General features: G+C 41.8%; 1 protein-coding gene across 5 annotated transcripts in view; it reads right to left on the reverse strand.

The window, feature by feature from the left end:
- The window catches only part of bsna (bassoon presynaptic cytomatrix protein a), a 164,953-nt gene that overhangs the window by 10,670 nt on the left and 131,548 nt on the right, over window positions 1-22,735 (reverse strand). For 2 of the 5 annotated variants that reach the window (XM_069140446.1, XM_069140444.1), the window contains 8 exons: window positions 17,058-19,563; window positions 15,654-16,151; window positions 14,534-14,895; window positions 6,838-6,931; window positions 5,123-5,254; window positions 4,559-4,614; window positions 2,403-2,546; window positions 1,227-1,320 (listed from right to left, as the gene is read on the reverse strand). In XM_069140446.1, the coding sequence (XP_068996547.1) occupies window positions 4,574-4,614; window positions 5,123-5,254; window positions 6,838-6,931; window positions 14,534-14,895; window positions 15,654-16,151; window positions 17,058-19,563 (3,633 nt within the window). In that variant the 3' untranslated portion in view covers window positions 1,227-1,320; window positions 2,403-2,546; window positions 4,559-4,573. Of the gene's footprint in view, window positions 1-1,226; window positions 1,321-2,402; window positions 2,547-4,558; window positions 4,615-5,122; window positions 5,255-6,837; window positions 6,935-14,533; window positions 14,896-15,653; window positions 16,152-17,057; window positions 19,564-22,735 lie in introns of all 5 variants that reach the window. The other 3 variants (XM_069140443.1, XM_069140445.1, XM_069140447.1) reach the window with 2 other exon arrangements.

Consider the following 22,735-nt stretch of genomic DNA (forward strand, 5'->3'; position numbering starts at 1 on the left):
CACACAGAGTCCAGATTCAGTATATCAGCCTTTATGGCACATGTGCAACACTATGAAATTCACCAGCCAACATCAGTACCTGCCCACCTCCCTCCGCGGTACATTAAAACCGCCAGAGCATACAGCACCAAGGCAAATGACTGTACTTTGAAAGAAAAAAAAAACATATAACACATTTTCTGACTATTGCTGCTTCTATTTTTAGGGCCTCAAGTCACATCTCCATTCAACAGAGCCAGTATTTGATGGTAATTTTCATGCCCAGACCTAATGTGGGAAACCATACATGAACCCCTTATGAATTCTTATCACTCCTAACATGTGAAGCATCTTCAGTAGAACAGTATAAGAGTCCAGTCATCAGTATTTCACTACCAAAGTTTTGCACCAAATTGAATCCATTTTAGTGCATCAGTTTCCATCAGAGGATTCCCAAAGTAAATTGAACTTAAGTTCAACAGAGCCGATATATGCTAGTAACCCTGACTGGGATAGTTGACTGCAATCATACCAAGTTATCACAGCTAATTGTTCAGTGATCGGATGAATGTGTGACACGTTGAACCTCTAAATACTGACTTCCGATCTTTAATAAATATGGTATGTTAAGGAGTTTTTACTGTAAATCAGAGCTGATAGCATGGTGACGTGACCCAAACCATGTAGGACGAGGTTTTTCTTCTTTAATATGTTTCAATCACACTTCTCCCTTTTGTGTATTTTTTTTAAATTTTGTTTTACATAATTAGAAAACCATTTTTATACATTTTCACTTTGAGTTGTTCCTCTCACAGGTTTATATTTAGCCGAAGTCTTCAGCTGTTCTTCACACCTCTGAAATGTTTCTGACTTCCTGTGATGCTGTCATCAAAGTGAAGCTAAACAAATCCCCAAATATACCTTGACAATTTTAGATGTTAAAAGGGATCAAAGTGCAATGACATCAGAACAGAGGTAACCAATCAGGAACCCGGAGACACATCTCAGTCAGTTAGGCTCAGTGGGATTTGGTTTAATTTCTGAGCAGCATTTTTATTTTGGTTCTTTGGTTCATCAAGAGGAAAAATGAGCTACTAGCCTGATTCGGATCCTATTTGGAGTCATTTTAAAGATCACGGCCGTTTTTTTGGACTTTTGCTGCTTTGTTTCTGTCAGGGTGGACTACAGGCTTTAAAACTTACAGAACAGTGATTTTAAGGAGTTAGACAAAGGTAAAGGTAACTTACTGTCTGGCCTGCCAGAGAGAGCAGCGCGTTCTCTCTGCCAGTGAGTGCTCAGGCTCGAGACATGAAGCATCCAGAGGATTCCAGTCCTTGTTGGCTGAAAGAGGAAGCAGCGGCATTTTAGACAACGGTTTGCACTTTAGTAGAATCAACTCTCTGATACCTGGTAACGTGGTGTCAGAGAGTTGGTGACACATATTGAATGTATTTATTGAAATGTTTCAGAAAAAGGAGCAAATCCAACTTGTTTGAAGTTCTCAGTATTTTACTTTCTTTGAAAAAAGAACATCTACTTTCAGGCTTGAGACGACCAAGTTCCCTCACCAATAGTAGACTGGACATAGAAAGAAAATTTGCAAGACTTTTGTTTATTCTTTGCACACCATTCACTAGTTAAATAGGGCATCACCTCATCATCTTGTTAAATCATGAGACATAAAGTGGCCATTATTTATTTATCAGATAGACTTGACCAATAATACACCACTGCAGGATGTGAATAACACAAATCACTTACAGTAATACTGCATGAGTAAGTTATATCGATTTGTTTACCATTATTTTTGTAGACTTTTCAAATTTTACCTCATGCATTGATGTTAAATGTCAACTTGTACTTTACTTGTATTGTGGAATCTGCCATATTTCCACCTAATTTACTGAACATATTTTATTATTTGTATTAACATGTAAATAAGGGTTACCAGAATTCCCTTTTAGTCTTGGTCTTTGTAAGGCCTGTTGTGTAAGAGTTACAGTAATTGCTAGTTTCCCATGAATTATTAGAGTTCATGAAAATATTCTAGTTGTATATTTCCTAAAAAGTAAAACTTTACTGAAACAATCAAACAAACATCCATGGCATGGCCAACTTTGTCTGTTGTTTAAGATAAGTAAACCAGATTTGATGCATGTAGGGTGTCAATGCTAATAAACATTCATTTTTAACCCTCATCAATTAACTCACGTATGACATAAATGTGATGTTTATTTTGCAGCCAAATGTGAAGCTCCATCGCTGCAGCAGCTGATGTGATTCATCAGGTCGCCTGGCTGATGGTGAGCTCATTACTGCAAACATCTGGTGAGTGAAAACCTGCAGACTGCTGGCCTTCCTCAGCTCCTGACTAGGCACACTGGAAAGCGTTTGCAGGTTAAACGACGATTTAAAGTACTCACCAGTATGCTCAGCTCTCCTCTCTGTTCCCCTCTCTGTCCCTCTCTCCTTCCTCTCTCTCTTTTAGTGAAACAAAAGCAGGGGGAACTTCACAGGTTTTTCTGGTACGAGGCCTCATGAATTATTTTTCTGGCATTTTAATAGTCCTGCAAATACATGGAAATATTTTTTTTAGTTTCATATCAAAACAAAAAGACAGCATGTCAAAACTCTAGAGTTACGGAAAGCTTAAATGTTCAAAGCTGCGTTGATTCAGATTTTTACATTCTGTCAGCGTGCAGGCCCAGTCATTAAACATTAAAGGTGCAATGCCTGTCTGTCCCTGTCCTATTTATTTTTCATTGTTCCGGGATTAAAAATGTTTTTTGCTTTCATGTCTTTAAGAAGTCTTTAAGAAGTCCAGTCTCAACAAAATCAAATACCACATTAGTTAAGTCTGAATCAATATAAAATCTAGACGAGGGTGGATCAATACGTTCTGAGAGGGTTCCTGTTGCGTGCGAACGATGCGCTGCACTGTGTGCGTGAGGAAGGTATAACCCTGATGAGTAAGTGTTACAAATTTCATCATCTGAACAAAATCAGCACCTGAGTTACACATGCAGTGGTCCAGATGCGTCTGCGATGTTTTACGCACATGAAACTTGAGCAGAGAGCGCACATTAAAGTTTGTGACAACTCAGCGGAAAACAGAAAGAAGTCACACGCAACCAAATCCAGTGAGCAGGAGAGGTGGGAGGGAATGACGATTTTGTTATTGTTGGTGAGAAACTTGTGCCTTTTCGATGCATATTTTCCCTCGCACATTTCAGAACATCACACTAGAACTCTGTGCTGACAGTCTTGACCCCGGGGGATGAATTCACGGTGCTCAGTACACGGTGAATGGCAAAGGAAACCCAATTGTTTGCGCAGCTGACCTGATGTGCGTTTTTGCGTTTTTGAAAAGTGACGTTCTGCCCTTCGGAAACACAAATGACACTCATATACCTCGCACAGCTCGTTGCTTCATTGTCGTACGCTTCCTGAAGCATTTTAAGGGTCTTGGTTGCCAATGTCCAGTTTGTCACAAAATTTGATGTGCACCCTCTGGTCATGTCCACGGAGAAACCGCAGACGCTCCGGACCAGTACTCACAAAAATGTGCGGAATCAGGTGCTGATCTTGATCAAGCAATGAAATTTACAAAACGTACTCATCAGCGTTATACCGTTCTCCTGCTCCGTGCACGTCACTCTGCTGCACATCGTTGGCACACAACAGGAGCAGTCTCTGAACTTAATGATCCACCCTTATTTCCCTGGTGGTGGCAGTCAGTAGATTATATGTGCCCTCGACTAGACGCCCTGACATCACAATACTGTAAAGCTAACAACCTGCTGGTTGATATAAACAGTGTGTCAGAGTGGGAATAAGTTGTCGTTGTCAGTGGTAACTTCTCACCCTGCACATGCAGAGCACCCAGAGGGCCAAAAATAAAACCCCACAGACAGAGAGGCAAGCACACAGACGCTCAGACAAAACACACTGCTCACACACTGCTTTAGGAACACACAGCTTGCTCTGAGTAAACCACTTTAAGCCGCCCACTCTCCGCTGCCTACGAGAGTCAACACACAACACGCTGCAGCGATCTGTGAGCGTCCCAATAGACTTTGAACGAGCAGCATCTCAGATTTATTTTTGTGCTTAATGTTTGAGATGCACTTGTTCACTGAAGAAAGTCAGAAATGAATTGTTGACCAAAAATACTGCAATGTCTGATAATTACCTTGTAGTCTGACAAGCAGGAAAAGTATATATATATATTTTTTTCAGATTATCACACCGTGATGAAGCACTCTATGTGGAGTTCGTAAATAATAACGAGTCTTCAGCTCAGGTAAAAACAGGACAATAAATTAAAATTAGTTAATTTGCAAATTTTCTTTTCTCACTGCTTGCGGGAAGCTGGTGGTGCAGGTGTAAAAACATCCGCTGCAGCCTTTTCCTGTAAAATAAAGATTGTGTAGGAAAACTAAATTGTTGTCCAGTTTCCTGTTTACAGTGGTTCTTCTTCTATGAATTATCTACTGTATCCTCTCTAAGTCTGACTTCGCTCATGACTCATTTAGGATTTATAGTGGCAAAGGAAAAAGTAAGAAAAAGAAATACATACCTTAGTGTTAGCATCTCAGAAGAAGGAGGTGAACTTCTTGCCAAAACCGGTGATAGCTGGAGGAAAGCGGACAAAAAAAAGAGCTTAAATGAATGTATCAGAACTGGATTTAGTAGAAAATGTGAACACTCTTATCAAGGTACCAACCAGACCTACTACCCATTAGGTTTTGTTTCAACATGTGTGGCAAAGCTTCACAGCAGCAACTGCTGATATGATAACAATTCAATTGTAGTTACAACACTGTCCTATCAATGAGACTGCTGTTGAATGAGAGCATGTCACTTTGTAATTTGGGTGATGTGAACTCTGATGAGTTAAAGCTGCTCCTTTCATTTGTTTGACTGATTTTCCACTTAGAAATGTTAACAGTGACTTTAAAGAGAGGCCCAGGGGCCTCCGCTGCCCCGCGGCCCCTCTGCCTGTGTGTGGTCGGGCGGTTCAGGATCTATCAGTGAGTTATTATCTGCGGTGAGCAACACAATAATTTGAAAAATATATTTTCTCAGCCAAATCCCTTTTTAAATATGTGCTGTCTGTTCACTGCTGACTCGTTTGTTGTACCTTCTCCCAGTTTGCCGGCCTGCTCAGCGGCTGCTCCAGGCAGGATCTTGGACAACATGCCGTCCCCCTCCATGCCAGGCTGACCTGCTGCTGCGCTGCCGATACCTCCAGGTCTAGTAGTTGCCTTGGAGCCTGGACAGAAAAACAGAGAAAGGCGGACGGGGGGAGGATGATGGAGTTGAGGAGAGAAAAAGCAGTGAATTAAGACAGAACAACGTTCAGAGAAGAAGAGGAGTCAGTATCTGTGCAGGTGTAATATTAAGCGGCATCTGCATATATATACATATATATGTATATATAATGACATCTGGTGTCAAGTGCTGCTGTTGTACTTGTTCACTGTGATTTCCAAAAGTAATGCAGTAGAATTAATGCATCACCCTTCACCCCCGGTTGAATTTTTGCTTCTCTACAAGTCGTCTGATTCATTCGCTTGCCTGCAGCTTTTTGGCTTTTTGGGTCATTCGGTCTCCTTGAATAGACCTACAGTATGTCGGCGTCCAGTTTGCTGATTTTCTGTCTGACTGAGCTCGACCTGCTTTTTATTTGGCATAATTGAGAAGTCCAACTAACCGGCAGCGTCCAATGCTGATTTATAGTCCTCAGTGGAAAACGGACTATAACTAAAACCTCACCGAAACAATTAACTGAAAAACAGACTGACTGGCTACTTGGATAACTAAGTGAATATTTCACTATAATACTTGCTGCCTTTTGATGTTCCTAACTGTGCAACCCAATTATCACAACAAGCAGGACAAAATGGATTACATTGCGGTTTTTTTTAATATATATTTCTAAAATAGCCTGAAAATAATATCCTGCAAACAGTTAACACTTCATGTGTGTTACTGGACAGGGAAATATCTATGGCTGGAAACTAATAAATATTGTCATTACTTATTTATCTAAATAAACAGGTACCTAAAAGAAAAATAGGAAAAACACAAATGGTCTTTTCTGTTAAAAGTAATTTCTCTAAAATGGGTTGTTGTTTTTTTAATTTTTATATAGGAAGAGTCTAGCTAATATTGTGAGTGAGTGGAACCAGTGATTTAGTTGGCATTTTTGCTTAAAAATTATTTAACCAATTGATAAATTGTCAAAATTGTTGCCTATCAATTATCTGTTAATTAAATCAGCTAATAGTTAAAATTCTGGAGAGACCCTGCCCTTAAATAATGTCATAAGATATATATATATTGATGGTAAAATGGAACATAAAGTGACATGACAGTGAACACACTACCTCAACACATTCATTTACCACACTGCTTAAAACAAGAATTGTGTCCTGCAGAATTTCCCAGAATTCCCTACTACATACAGACTGGCTGACTGCCGACCTACTCAAGAAAGTAACTGAATTACTTAATACCAAACTACATGACTAACTCATTATACATACATGTCTTGACACATTCAGGCTGATCTACAACCATGAAGTGAAATCCCTCCTGTGTGTTTTCCTCTGTGGGATTATGTGCAGATTAATCTCAGATTAGATGAAACAGCACAAGGTGGTTACATAATTTAGACATAGTGGGCAGCAGCTGGCGAGACGTGGGAGTGGTAGGAGTCTCTGTGTTGTGTAAGTGTGTGTGTGTGTGTGTGTGTGTGTGTGTGTGTGTGTGTGTGTGTGTGTGTGTGTGTGTGTGTGTGTGTGTGTGTGTGTGTGTGTGTTTGTGCATGTGTGCGTGATGAGTGTACAGTACCTATGCCTGTGAGCGGGGGCTGGGCAGCCTTTGAGGCCATAACGGGTGCTGCTTTTGCGCCAATCGCTGTTGCCGGAGGTGTGTCGATCTTGGTCTGCTGTGAGAGAGAAAGAGAGAAAGCTCATCATGTAGGAACACAAACATGCCAGTATTTACCCTCCTTTCACAGTAAAACTGTTGGAAATTGAAAAACAGTGGGGGATGTGATCACAATGCTGGTAGCAGGCAGGGATGAGAGAGACGCGGGATTCATTTACTCAAATAAAACCTGAATGAGAGAGTGAGACAGTAGAAAATAAAAATAGAGGAAGAGGTGAAGACAGACAGAAACAGAGATAAGAGACGGAGAGACAGAAAGGAGACGGCAGACAGAGCTGCTCCCTTGTTGTGTTGTGTTGTGTTGTGACAGCTCACTGAATGATGAGTTTCAACAATGTCAGCTGTCAATATGAGGATTCCTGTTAAAAAAAAAGAAGAGATTGCTTCTGCTCAGAGGGTTATTCAGAAATATATATATTTATATACGTATGCAAAGAGAAAGCAATCGACCACAGCAGACAGGACTTAAGGTGCGAGCTGTGCAAGCTGGGTCAGTGTACACTGAGAGGCATAACCGAGTGGCCGGGATCAGTGTACAGGAACATTTATGCCGAGTTTGGGCGAGAAGTCCCTGAGTCCCAGTGGGACACACCACAGGGAGTGGATGAGAACAGCAGAGCTCAGATCTGGTGGGATTTGAAGTTCCAGACAGAGAAGCAGCTGCTGGCGAACCAACCAGACACAGCAGTGGTTGGCAAGGGAGACATTCATTATACAGTATAGATTGCATGATGACGTGCACATTTAACTGATTTGACCATTACCACAGTTCAAATATCCAAAAGATCTGAGGAGAGCTGAAAATCTATTTAAATGTATGTTTAGATTTAAATCCAGAATTTATAAGCCAAACTGTCAAACTGACAGTTTCTCCCTTACAGAAAGACCAGATGAATTTCACATGTGCAAAAATGAATGTGACCACATAACACATGTGATTATGCACATGTGAAACAAGTATCCTGCCCATGGGAAACAAGTGGTTTTGGAACACATTTGGAATGTGTGAAGCCCATGTAGATTCCCATGTGAAAATCTTTTCATGTTTTCCCCATGTTATCATTGCAATATGTGGTAAACGTGTCATTAATGTGATCACGTGTCCCACGTGGAAAACATGGGAAACTCTTGTCTCTTTTTTCTGTAAGGGCTGATAGACTTTGTATCTATTAAATACGTATTTCATACTTTCACTTTAAACAGTTGGCATTTGCATCCATTGTTGTAACGCTACAGACTCCACGACTGAGCCAACACTATCCGATGATGAAGACCATGAGATGCAGTTTAAAGCTCTGGAGAAAAACTAGTAAATGGACCAGAGTTTAGATTTTTAAAGGCTGAGTCAAGTAAACATTCAGGCACAAATGCTTGTATTCATTCTGCTGGTGTAGTCAGTCAAATCTGCCTTTACTGTCACACGAGGAGCATGAAGAGTCAAAACTTTAGCTGTAAAGTTTAGTTGAGCGGTGTGTGTTTTGACTCGCGGTAGACATTTACAAATGTTTCCCACAGATCCTCCATATTCCTGCCTCCTTGCCTCACCTCTTCTCTGTCTGAGCGGACTGGTTTGGGATTGTAGATTTCTGCTGTGTCACTGTGAGCTGGGACAAAGCTTTTGTGTTGCTGTGTTTTCAATTTTCAGCTCTGCACGCAACATCAGAGGACTGAACTACAGTGGCTGAGAATAAGAATAAGAATTGCTCGGGGTATGATGCAGACCAGACTGTTTCTGATATCCATCACTGTAACAGCTGGGACTATCTGAACACAGGAAATATGATCCAGTATTTGCTCTTTTTGATCTCCCTCATTTTTATGTTCTTACTTTGTGTCCTCTGTTTTCTGTAAAGCTCCCTGTGCCACTGATATTAAAAAACAAACAAACAAAAAAAAAACTGCATGAATAATCCTGACATGACAGACATTAGACTGCTGTCAAATTATCAAATAATATTCTGCATTTGTTTCCCACAGATGCCAGTTTAGCTGCAGCAAACAGAGGTCGTGCATTATGATGCACATTGCTGCATACAGCATTTCATTATTTACAGCCACTTAGTCAATGTTTTTAATTACACAATGGACCAAATATTGGAGGCCCATCCTCATGAAGCGCGATGGCCTCCGCCCGAACAGAAGGGGATCCCAGATGCTGTCTGAGAACGTGGACTCTGCACTGAAGAAATGACACGGCGGCACGGTAGGAAATGTTGCAGCAACTCCTACTCCTCTTGCCGACTCCACTCTCCAAAACAGGACTGGTACACCTTCTTTTATTACCACCATCATTTCCTACCACAGATTCACTGCAGCACGCTCAGTATCACACCCAGCTGCTGCTAATTATAATAATTTGATTAGAGTTCCTCTGTAACATCCCGTACTATCTGCAAATAATAGCAATCTGGCAAACTTTGGTCTTTTAAACATCAGATCTCTTTTATGCCATGATTTTATTACCTATAACAAACTGGACTTTTTAAATTTTTTTTATTATCACTGAGACATGGTTATCTGAGGGAGACTGTCGTCCTCTTATAGAGGCAACCCCCCCTGATTTTACACACCTTCATCAACCCCAGCTGTCAGGCAGGGGAGGGGGGGGGTTGCTGTTATTCACAGAAAAGATTTTAAATGCACTCCCATCTTACGTAGTAACTTTACATCTTTTGAACATCTTGGTTTTATGGTCAACTCAAAAGCACCTGTCATCATTTTAATAATCTACAGACCGCCAAAGCCAAACAGTATTTTTTTTTATCCACGAGTTTGCCGAACTCTTAGCTTATTTTATGTCACAGTATGACAAAATTCTTATTCTAGGTGATTTTAACATACATGTCTGCTGCCCGTCTCAGACTCTTGTCAAAGATTTTATGGATACTTTGGAATCTTTTAACCTCACTCAGGCAATACAACAACCCACACATTCAAAGTGTCACATCATTGACCTCGTCCTGTAAAATGGTCTCAGCCCTGGAAACTTTAAAATCAAAGATATCTGTGTGTCTGATCACAAAGCAGTTTTATTCAACGTGGTTTTATCCCAACCTCCCACAAATCTCAGTTCACCTGCCCGTTGCCGGGTTTTTAACTCCATGTCTGCTAGCAAATTCTCAGAGCGTTTTACTGCTGCTTCTTTAACTGCTTTTAATCCATATTCTGATACAGAGGAGCTGGTCTCCCTTTTTAATCACACCTGTCAGACTGTCCTGGACTTTGTTGCCCCCTACAAGGTCAACAAGTCAAATAGAACCCCACAGCCCTGGCTAAATGAATCCACCCAAGAACTCAAGAGAGACTGTAGGAGAAAGGAAAGAAAATGGAAAAAAAAAAAAAAAACTGGCCTACATGTATTTTATGAGATCTGGAAAGATGCAATGAAGAATCATCAAAAGGCAGTTAAGGAAGCAAGAGCTTCTTTCTTCTCCAGTTTAATCTTAGATAATCACTCGAACCCCAGAGTTTTATTCAAGGTCATAGACTCGGTCATAAACCCCTCCCCCTGTCATTTTACTGATGCCTCACAAGAGATGTGCGAAAAGTTTTTAAATTATTTTATTAATAAGGTAAAGGAAATAAGACAACAAATCACCCCTACCCCAACCCGTGTTTTACATGCCAGTAGGGACATTCAAAGCTATTTTAGTCATTTTGAACCTGTATTGCTGTCCTTCTTATCCCAAATCATATCTCACATGAAACCATCCACATGCAGCCTTGATTTTATTCCCACTAAATTTCTCAGAGAGGTTATTGGCACTGTAGGGCCCAGTATTTTATTGATTATAAATAGCTCCTTAGCAAATGGCACCTACCCATCGATTTTTAAACATGCTATTGTCCAAACTCTTTTAAAGAAACCCAAGCTTGATCTTTTAAACATGCTATTGTCCAAACTCTTTTAAAGAAACCCAAGCTTGATCCTTCTGTTTTTTCCAATTTTAGGCCAATTTCTAAACTCCCATTTTTATCAAAAGTTTTAGAAAAAGTGGTTTCAACACAACTCTTAGCTTTTATGAATCATAACAACATCTTTGAGAAATTTCAGTCTGGTTTTAGAGCACTACATAGCACAGAAACTACCCTCCTCAAGGTAACTAATGACCTCCTTTTAGCAGCAGATGGGGGAGAGTGCAGTTTTAATTCTTTTAGACCCAAGTGCAGCTTTTGACACCGTAGATCACCATTTTAATCGATCGCCTCAAAACCTGGGTTGGCATCAAGGACGCTGCACTTAGCTGGTTTTATTCTTACCTTTTAGAAAGAACCTACTCGGTCACCATAAGTAATTACTCGTCTTCCACGACACACATTACCTGTGGTGTACCACAAGCTTCAATTTTAGGTCCAATTTTATTTTCTATCTACATGCTTCCACTCGGCCAAATCCTCCAACGACACGATGTATCTTTTCATTGCTATGCAGATGACACGTCTCCGCTGAGACCTGGTGACCCAAAGAGCCTGGATGCTGTCTTAGATTGTCTCTCTGACATTAACTGTTGGATGTTCAAAACTTTCTTCAGCTCAACAACTCAAAATCAGAAGTCATATTGTTCAATTCCCCAAACAATAACACCAGTCTCATTAAGAGTCAACTTGGTCCTCTGTCTGCTTATTTAAAACCTGTTTCCAGAAACTTGGGAGTAATGTTTGACTCTCAGTTAAGCTTTGAAACACAGATCAAAAAAATGGTCCAGTCCTGCTTCCTTCAATTAAGAACCATCTCCAGAATCAAACCCATACTGTCACACTCTGACCTGGAAAAAGTAATTCACACACTCATTTTGTCTCGACTCGATTACTGCAACTCCCTCCTTTCTGGCGTAAACCAAAAATCGATCTCCCGCCTCCAACTAGTCCAGAATGCAGCAGCTCTGCTTCTTACTGGTTTTAACAGACAACATCGCATTACTCCAGTTCTGGCCTCTCTCCACTGGCTCCTGGTTGGTTTTAGAATTGATTTTAAGATTTTGTTGATCACTTTTAAGGCCCGCCTCGGTCTGGCCCCGAGCTACATTATTGAAATGTTAGCCCCATATGAGCCAACTCGCAGCCTTAGATCCTCCGGTGGGGCCTTCTGGCCGTTCCAAAGTCGAGGTTTAAATCAAAAGGTGACCGTGCTTTTGCCATTAGAGCCCCTCGTCTTTGGAACGACCTACCTGAGGAGATAAGGCTTGCAGAATCATTAACTTCTTTTAAATCACTTCTAATCACTTCTAAAAACCCATTTTCATAGAATTGCTTTTAAGTGATGTTGTCCTTTTATGCAGTTCTTTTGTTCCTCTGTTTTTAATTTGTTTATTTTATTCATTTATTTATTTGTTTGTTTTCTATTCCATTTGCTCGTTTTGGTTATTTGTTTGGTTTTGTTGTATTCATTACCTTTATGGTATGGTCTTTTTTTTGCCTCCTGTTTTCTTAAATGTTTACCGGTATTGACGTTATGTTTGACTATGCTTTTCTTCTCTGTAGAGCACTTTGTAAACTCTGTTTTTAAAGGTGCTATATAAATAAAGTTAATAATAATAATAATAATAATAATAATAATAATAATAATAATAATGTGTTTGCAGTCTGAATAATAATCAAAAGAGAAACTATTCACTGTTTATAGTTTACTGTCAGAGCTTTCAGAATAATTTCCAGGATCAGTTCCTGCATAATTTGATATCAGACCGTATGAGTTATTTCACTTTTCACTTTCCCGCTGACCATACGACAATGCAGCAATATGAAAATCATGAGCGACATTCAGCAGTGAAAGCACATAATAAATAATTTTGGGATGGTAATAACTGACATGGCGACGGTGGCTTTCTGGACTTGGAACAAATTCATATATTTACTAAAGATAGAACAAAGAGAATCATTAAACTATCTCTACTTTTGCGTTAAATGTCAGAGTCACATTTTCACACCCGACTGGAAAATAGATTTACATGGATTTTTGATTAGGGAGTAAATGCAGGGTGAGAATAGATTTTTGCAGGGAGACTTTTGGAGTGCCAATTTCTTGAGCGTCTAGCAGACAGTGAATCAGCTACATTGAGTTATCAGCTGCCTCTGTGTTAATCACAGTGTTAGATAAGGCCTGCCAACAGATGCACAGTCAAATTTTAATAAACTATCTGAACTGGAAGGAGATGGAGCACAATTTAATCTCTGGGAGCACGGAGGGAAGCAACGGGTGAGCGGGGGGACAGGCTGAAAACTCGGATAAACTGAAGGATTGAATGACTGACACAAAATGGTTTGGTACATTAAAATGACAAAATAGGTATTAAAAAAACGGTTTCATCATGATTGTGAAATACATTTTTTTTAACCTCACAAGACAAATAAAACAAGCTTGTTGTATAAAGATTACAGAGTAATATTTCCATAACAAAAAACTGAGAGACAGGTGAATCTATGACGAATAATACCATCCTCTGTGGTAATTTAGTCCTGCAAGACAATGGCTGTGATCCAAATGGTCTACTTCCCTCAGTACACTAAGATATAGTACTCTTACATGTTAGGACTCTTCACTTGTACTGGTGCTTGAATTTCGACAGGGTAGGGTTGTCTCAAACTGCACACTGCCTGTCTGCACTTACCGGAAACAACTGTAACATCTGAATGCATCACCTGCCTACACATCTGCCGGCTTTAACTGTTTTTACCAGAAAATAAACGCCTCTGTTCAATGAACACAATAAACACACTGATGCCTCTATCCAGCGGTATAGTGGTACTTGGTGTGGAAATAGTGAATTTCGGGAGCAGGACCACACCTCAATCACTCCCCCACTTACGGTTGTACGTCTATAAATACCTACCAACTGTACGCTGTATGTTCTCGTTTTCCATATCCCATCCTCCCTCCCTCTTATAAAGTTATTATTACTTATTATTATCATTATCATTATCCTTCTGTCTCCCTCATAGGTAACATGGGGATCTGCGAGGTCCAAACCGCTAACTCTCACTTTAGCTCTGTCTCCCTTAACCATTCATCACCACTCTAAATGATCAATAAAACATGTATACTCAGTATTCGAGGTTGTGGTCCGTGCTCGTGAAAAAATACTTTAGGTTGTTGTTCCCTCCCTTTCCTCCTGCCAAGATGGCGTCCGTTGAGTGTGGAAAGTGTCCAGCTTTTCACACTCATTTTTTGGACCGTTTTGAGTGCACCATCCGGGTACTTATAGTGCACTGCATGTTTCCATACTTGTCAGTGTGCACTCAAAATAATGAGTTTTAGTACGCAAGTATGCCAATTGGAACACAGCTCTTATTGCTACCACAAGAAGGATATACAGTATATACTATGCTTCTCTTGTTTCACAATTTCAATCACAGATCTTAAACTTAAAACTGATTATTTTAGATCTGAAAGGAATGTATTTCTAAATGTCAATAAACAACATTTTAATTGTATTGTAAAGATATCTGGTTATTTTTTTTGTTAAAAGAGAAAAAATAACCATATTCTTGGTTTCATTATCATTCTGTCTCTTTGTCCAATCAAAATGAAACAACGTCTGCAAATCCTGTTAACATCCTCAGTTTCTCTTTCTGAGGCGTCTTCTCTCCGGGTACTCACCATGGTGGGTGTTGTGGTTCCTGTTGGACCTGTCTGTCTGGCCTGGCCCATTGGTCCACCTGCTGGTCCCATCTGCCCTGGCTTGGCCTGGCCCTGCCCCATACCCATGCCCATCCCCATGCCCATGCCCATGCCCATGCCTTGTCCTGTCCCAGCAGGGGGCTGCTGCTGAGGGCCGGTGGTTGCTGTGGTACCAGGCTGCCCCGGCCTGGCCGCTGTTGTCTGGGCCTGCTGTTGGAGCTGGGTCCTCTGTCCTTGAGTCCCATCTGTCTGGGAACCTGGACCTCCCTGTCGGCCTGATCCTGTAGGCCCGCCGGCGGAGCCCTGGGCCCGGGCAGAGCTACTGCCAGACCTGGAGGAGCCTGGATGGAGAAAAAGAGGATGGATTTTTTTTTTTTAATGAAAAGTTTGTTCTCATTGTTCCAAAATTAACTAACTAACTAACTAACTTCCCACAAAACAAAAACACAGGACAGAAATTCGTCAGTCACATTTTCCCCCAGATAGTACAAAACTAAACAGAATATCAGAACAGAATATAAGAGTTCTGCTGATTAAGGACCTGGAATATTTAACTTACAGTTCCCCTATTTTCATAATAAGATTTCAGTTTTTATTACTGTACACAAGCAGCAATTGACAGTAGAAGCAGTATTTACTGCTATTTTATTGCTTTTATATTATTCTATTATTATCTTATTGCTTCTGTATGCTGCTGTAGCAAAAAAAAATTCCCCTCGGGGATTAATAAAGTAACTACCTAACCTAACCTAACCTATTGAGACGATGACACGCAACAAATGTTGTGAGCAAAGATCAAACCAGTGATTTAATGAGTACACTGCTAAGACCACAGCCACTGTGCGGCCTTCAGAGAGAACATTTACTTCAAAAAGTTACGCTTGATATAGTTAATTAAAAACTGTTGATCCCTGAGGGGATGGTTGATTCTAAGAGACCATCATAATCACTGAACAACAGGGGTTATTAAATATTTCTGCCTCCTACTTTGAGGGTCTGCCACAGTTTGGGAAATGTAGTTTAGGTTTGTGGGGTACATTTATGAAATAAAAAGTTTGTACAAGTTTCTATGTCAGGCGTGAAGGTGCACTCCATGTACCTGGTGGTTGGCCCTGCATATCTACTGGCCCCTGGGACTTGCTGCGGGAGGACCTGTGTGGGTCTCCCTGTCTGGAGGACCGTTGGCCATGATGGTGCCCAGATGGATCCCGGGGGTAGTCCGAAGAGTGGTACGCTCCAGACCTTGACTCACCACGCCTTCCCGATGATGAAGATCGTCCTGAAGGGTCGTGGCGCATTGATGGGTCTTTGGGTTGCCCCTTTGATGACCTCGTGGACCTTGGCTCATCTGAATGACGTGATGAGGACGAGTGGCGGCTAGAAGTGCCATGGTGTCTCTGGTCACGGGATGATGAGTGTCGCCCTCCATGGCCATACTCATCCTGGGGCCACAGGTCCTCCTCAGGAGGCTCATCGTAATCGTGGTAGGTGTGTTTGACACTGTGCCGGCTCCTTCCAGACGAGTGGTTGCCGTAGTGTCGAGAACTGGAGCGTGGCTTCTCAAACCAGTCAGTTTCTTCCTGGCCCAGATGGTAGGCTTTGGAAACCGAGAGCAGATCACAGTCAATCTCCATGTCGTTTGGAGACAGCGGCATGCAGGCTGAAAGGAGGAAGAAGGCAGGAAGAAGAAGACCGACAGCATGCAAAAGAAAAGAGTAGGTGGGGAGGACACAGAAAGAAAGGCAGAAAATAAAAATAAAAGTTTTACAATCATGCAGTATACACTCAACATGTCAGCTTCACAAAATACAAGACTATATCAACAAGATAAAAGAAACACTGCAAAACAGTCTGCTTGAATTTAAAATTTAAAGCAAATGACCTTGAAGAAAATTCATGCTTCACAAATTACTTTAAACAACTACCATGCCAAACCATTTGAATATTCCTCCTTTTAATTTTTTGACAATGAGTTTGGTACATTTTTGCAGTGAGACAATAATACCAGGCCTCTTTAAAAGACTGAGTTTGAATATTGAACTGACCATGAGGGATTGTTTTGCAGTGTACAGAAAGATTTAATAAATCAAAACACATGTAAACAAAACAATAATACCAAAGACATAATTAAAGATAGAACCCTGTAAAGAAAAACAACACATCTGTGGCGTGCAAAGACCTTTCAAGTGAATCAGAGTGTAGCGAATGACGACAACGACCACGCCGTAGAACCATGCGAGTATTGAACAGACAGACGACTGGACGAACAGGCGGAAGGACGGACAGGCAGGCAGACAGACAGACAGCAGTCCACTGATAAAAGAGCTCCAAGTGACTTTCAGGAAGAAGAAAACATCAGCATGCAATGACTATCTCTGTCTGTCTTTTTAATTTCTGTTTCGCCTTACTAAGCCTAGCCTCTGGGTGGGTGGGGGACGTTTAGATAAACGATGGGGCAGTAGTAGGTAGTGAGACTGTGTGGGATTTTAGCTCCCACAATTACCTTCGCTGTCTGACACAGCACAATGATAATCGTCTATAATGTATGTATCATCCGATTTGTAGACGTGGGTCCGGGGAAGGTCCCGTATGTGGTCTTGAACGTCTGGCAGCGAGTGGCTGGAACCATATTGGCCGTAATAGTAATGATATCTACTGCTGCTTTTGTCATTCGGGTCGGGACCTAAGCTTGAAGATCGCCCAGAACCCATGAACCTCCCCAAGGGACTGAGTGGGCTCTCCTCTTCAGAGTACTGCCGGGTTGGGTGATGTCCCCTGTAGCCAGACCGGTAGGAGCGGTCGTCCCTTTCATAGGAGCGGCTGCGATACCCAGGGTAGTCCCTGGCTGAGATCTTGTCCATGCCATAGCCGGTGGAACGGGAGCGGCCAGTGGAGGTGTAGTAAATCCGATCGTCCTCCTCCCCCATCATGCCGTAGTACCGACTACTTTGAGTGGAGCCACTGCCGGTGTTGTAAGCACTCTTTTTAAAGCCGTAATCCTCAATCAGCTGGCGCCCTCGAATGTGGGAGGAGGGGTAAACCCCACCTGTCGCCGAGGAATAAGAGGCCAGGTCTGCCTCTACATCCCGAGCCTCCTCAATGGGGGAAAACTTGGAGATTTTTTGCTCCATACTCCCCAGTTTTCGGTGCTTGCTGCGCTTGGAGGACATGACAGCAGGAGCCAGAAGGCTTCTGGAGGTTGACGAAGGTTTCTGTACCCCGGAGCGGATGCTGCCATGTTTGTAGTCGCAGTCATAGTAATAGGAGGATCCCCCACCCATGCTAGCGCTCACGCTGCTGCTGCTGCCCCCTAGAGGTCCGTGCCTGTAGCTGCTCTTACCCCTGCCGTGGTGGTCGTATAGCTCTTCCTGCATCGCTGATTCCTCCTCGGGTGCCCTGCCGTAAGGGGAACTGCCAGTTCCCCCACGCGTCGTGCTGCCAGTGGTGGTGCTGTGGCCATGGATGTCGCCCAGGTAACGCCCACTGCCGCCATGATGCATCATGTCTCCTGTCGTCGTGCCCAGCCCGTCTTTTGCCGTCAGCTCGCTGACGTCGTCAATCATCATGTAGTTCCTTGGAATATTTTGCTCTAAGCCAGGAGCCCCATACATCCCATCTGCTGTGCTGTAGGTGGAGGGACTGTCTACAGAGTGCCCATAAGCATTGGTAACTGTGGAAGTGTACTGTCCATAAGAGCTGGCTGTAGTGTTGGTATAGCCATAAGTATTAGCAGTGGTTGTTGTGTACTGGGCGTATGAATTAGATGAGGTTGACGTATACTGGCCATAGGTGCTGGGGGGCATTGTGGAGTACCCACCGTAGCTGCTGGAAACTGGTGCTGAGCCATAGGGCCCATAAGAGCTTGCCATGGTTGTTGCTCCAGAGTACTGACCATAGGACGGTGCTACACTGGAATAGGAAGCATCCTGCGCTGTGGTGGTGACCACAACTGTAGGGTTGCTGATCGTCTCATAGTTGGTGGGCATCTTGTGCTCCAGATCGGCAAGTGAAGTCTGCCTAGGTCTTCCTGGATGAACTGTCAGGATATCAACTTGGGGTTGCCCTGGGTATGGGGTGGTCTGGCTGGGGTAGGAGGACACAGCACTGGGATAGGGTGAGCTGTGGGTGGGGTATGGGGGCTGACCGGGTGGTGCAGGCCCAAAACCTGTATGCCCTGGCTGAGGCTGAGGCTGAGGTGCAGCTGGTAACCCCATATCTGTCTGGGGGTATGGGGGCTGAGCTTGGGGATAGGTGTGGGAAGGATAGGAGGTTTGAGACTGGTAGGATGGTCCAGGAGGGGGGGCATGGCTCTGAAGGGGTGTGGGCTGTGGCAGTGCCTGGGACTGTGACACTGTTGGGTAGGGAGGCTGGTTGAATGTTGAAGACTGGTATGGCACACTTGATGGTTGAGATAGTCCTGTTGGCTGGCTCTGGGGGTACTGACAGGAGATGAACGATGAGGTGGGTGGGTATTGGGCTGCAGTGTTGAGGTCGCTGGTGAACTGGCTGAGAGGGGCAGTGCTTGGTCTGTTTGTTAGTAGCCCATTGGTCTCATGTGATGCAGCGGCAGCTGCTAAACGTAGGTTGTTCAACTCACTATCAGACATGTAGTCCCTAGTGTCCCCCATACACCTCAGGTAGGCAATATCCCTTCTCTCCCGCTCCTTGACCAGTGTCTCTTTCCTTTGGTGGATCCCCAGCTCGAGATATCTCAGCTTAGCATCAATCTCTTTCTCCTCCTCTTCCAGTTCAGCTTGCTGTTTTCTCAGCTTGGTCGACTCTTGCTCCACGGCCTTCAGCTCGTGGGTGAGGTCTTTGAGAAGGCTGGCCTTTGCGGCCAGGCCGGACCTGGAGCTGGGCTTGAGGCTGGGCACGGAGGGCAGGTAGACCTGTTGGAGGGCGGGCGTCATCATGGGCAGGTGAGCTGATGTAACAGTCTCCTCTGGAGGAGGGCTGGGCAGGGTTCGCTTGACCTTGCGGAGCAGTGAGCTCTGCTGTAGGGCTGCCAGCTGGAGAGAGAGAAAGAGAGGGAGGAAAGGATGGGAGAATAAGAGGTGGGCAAAGAATCATGGAGAGGGATGGGAGAGGTAAAACAAACAAATGGGGGAGTGTGGAGATGAATCAGTGGGATACAATGGTAAGGAAGTTAAATAAGATAGAGATAGACGACGGAAAAATGGTAAAGGATAAGAAAGAATTTGACAGGAATAATGGACAGGGATAATAGGAGGGCAGGAAATAAAGGACAAAAATGAATTAGGAAGGAAGTAGGTTAAAACATAGTAAAAGATGAATATAGAAAATGAGGAATGAGAATGGGAATAAAAGGGAAGACAGGGAAAGGAGGAAAGTGGAATAGAAAGGAGTGAGAGATATGGAGGGTTGCAGGCAATAGGTAAGGTGAATGAGAAAAAGAGGGAGGGGTCAAAAAAAGGAAAGGTGTTAGAGGGCGAAATATGGTGTGGGTTAATGGTGGGAGGAGAAAGTTGAAGGAAATGGGAGGACAAATGTGTACAGATGAATAGAACAGGAGGAAGAGGGAGGAAAACTCAAAAAGAGAAAAAAGGTCAAGGAACAGAAGAAACAAGGAGAGGACGCAACCACAGGGACATACAAGGAAGACAAAGGATACATAGACAAAGAGACAAGGACGACAGGAAACAAGAGTGGAGTTTGTGTTAGAAGACATACAAAAACATTCAAATTAGTGGCAAATTTTTATGCAGTATGCCATTGATCCATTTGCTACTAAAGCAAAGAAATAATAACTTTTTGGTAACATTTGGCTGAGTTGTTGCTTTAAGGATTTTGTGATTCATGACAACATTTTTCTTTGATTGAAAGTGAAAAATGTCTGCCCATTTTTCACAAAAATGTAGTTATTGCTTATTTAATGTTTTGTTTTGTCTTTTGTTTCATTTTGTTTTTCTATTTCTCCCCTTTCTTTTCCTTATTACTTCTTGGTCTGGTTTGTCTGTTTACTAATTTGTATTGTACTTTTCATTGCATTAACATGATATGTCATCTCAAGTGCCGTGTAATTTATAGTTTCAAATCATGTTCACTAAATTCACTAAATAAAATAAAGAAAAGGAAGGAAACACATTTTGAGTGGAATATTTTTTATAATTAGGCATAACCAGGCAAGTGAATAATTTTGAGGCTGTTTTCACTGCACTAATACAGTGGGTCTGCTTCAAACTAAACAGTGGTACAGCTACTTTGTCACTAAAAATGTATCAAGGAACAACAAAAGAAGTGGGATGTATAGTGTGACAATTTTGGAAATTAATCTTCTGGAATAAATCAGTGGGTTTGATTATTGATTTAAACCGTATATTTTTACAGCCCAATATCGAACTAATAATAAACACATGTGGGCTGCCTTTTCTCTTGTAAAAACCAGCCAAGTACTTGTATCTTTTTCAGATGAGTCAATGTTTTCCTGTGACTGATCAGTGTCTTGAATGATATGACCGCCACAATGAATGTGGGTTCGTCTTTGTTTTTTTACTATGTGTAAATGATGTATGCTTTTTCCTAACAACCATGTTAGCTGCCTTTTGAATTTGTGATCATAGTGTGTCATGTGTTGTTTATCATGTCAATCTGTGTGGAGGCGGCAACATAAAAAGAAATCCCCTCAGGGACTTATTAATCACATAATCTTGGCATGTAGGCAGTGAAAATACACTCACACTAACACCTCAAAGGCTTCGGAGGGAAAATAATGTAGAGGGTGACAAATGTATATATAACAAAGGGGTTAATCATCACTGTGTTTTTATATTTAGTACAATGTGACTCAATGTTGATGAGGAAGGAGGACCATTTTACAGAAAACTCATAAAAATTGTATTTGGTCATTTCCAGGCTGCATTTAAAGTAGTGGGTATTGTTAAATTTATCTTGCCTGATGCTACAGACATTTGGGAGTGACATGATAATGCAACAGCCAATGAGGAGGGGGATTACTCTTGAATAATTGTAAGACATGTTTAATTGTGAGACAGAAATCCCACCGAATGTTACATCTCACAACACGGTGGCTTCAATAAGCTTTGGTAACATAATGGGTGAAGAATCTTTGAACGTAAACCAGTATTACACAGTATAGAGTGTTTTTCCATCACTCAACATTAGGTAATACAGAGTTTTTTTGAAAAATCTATTCACTTCTAGAAAGTGTCTATTATAGATTTGCAAAGAACAAAGACATTGTAATTATAATTAATAATTAATAATCTATTTATATGATCCTTTTAACTGGTCTTAAGATATGGTCATTGTGATAGAAACCCGTCATGTACCCTATAATAAGGGTAAAGTATACAGCTTCCATTTTGAAAATTTATTGCTGCTGCTTTGTGAGCCAGAGAGCCACCAATGACATTTAAGGAGGAGTTTTTAATGCACAGAATTACGATGGTTTTACCCCGAGCTACACAATCAGATGTAAGTGCTTTATAGTTACATTACAGTTAAACTGAGGTATTAATTATGCAAATGATACCAGAGAGAAAGTTGCTCTGTACCATCATAAATCTAGTAACAGAAGTATCAACTAGTTTTATAATCATTGTTGGTTTGTGGGCTGGCTGTTGACACCTTCTTACACTGGGTTTCTAGAATAAAGGCCAAAAATACCACAAGCAAGCTCAACAGTGGATTCCACTTTACATGTTACTTTACATGGCAGCTGTTGTTTTGTAAGAGTGCGTGTCAGTTGTGTCTCAAATGGGGAACGTGTTAAACTTAACAAGGTCTGTAAAGGATGAAGAAAACAAAACAATCCTAACATCTGAAAAACCAGTAACAAAGGGAATTAGTCATCATAGCACATAAAGCATTCATAGAACTCAAAAATTTTAAACAGGGGCAACATCTGATGAAAGCCATGATTTCAGTCAAGTTATTCAGTATTCATTCAGCATGAATACCGTTGGCAAATTTGGACAATAATAAACAACATAAAAGTGAAACTATCGTCAACAGCAGAGATAATGGCTGTGCTTTGTACTAGGGATCTGTCCAAGGCTGTTAACTATTTGTTGATGATGTCTCCTTATTAGTTGATGATGTTTCTATATTTATTTATCAAATGTGTATATTTGCTTTGGATCAATGTTTTGTTTGTATCTCTAGCCAGCATTAAGAGCTGTAGGATGAAGAATTTCAGAT

The sequence above is a fragment of the Embiotoca jacksoni genome, unplaced genomic scaffold (assembly GCF_022577435.1).
Source record: "Embiotoca jacksoni isolate LCO1_2020_lvr unplaced genomic scaffold, fEmbJac1.0.p SCAF_9, whole genome shotgun sequence".
In the NCBI taxonomy this organism is placed as follows: domain Eukaryota; kingdom Metazoa; phylum Chordata; class Actinopteri; family Embiotocidae; genus Embiotoca; species Embiotoca jacksoni.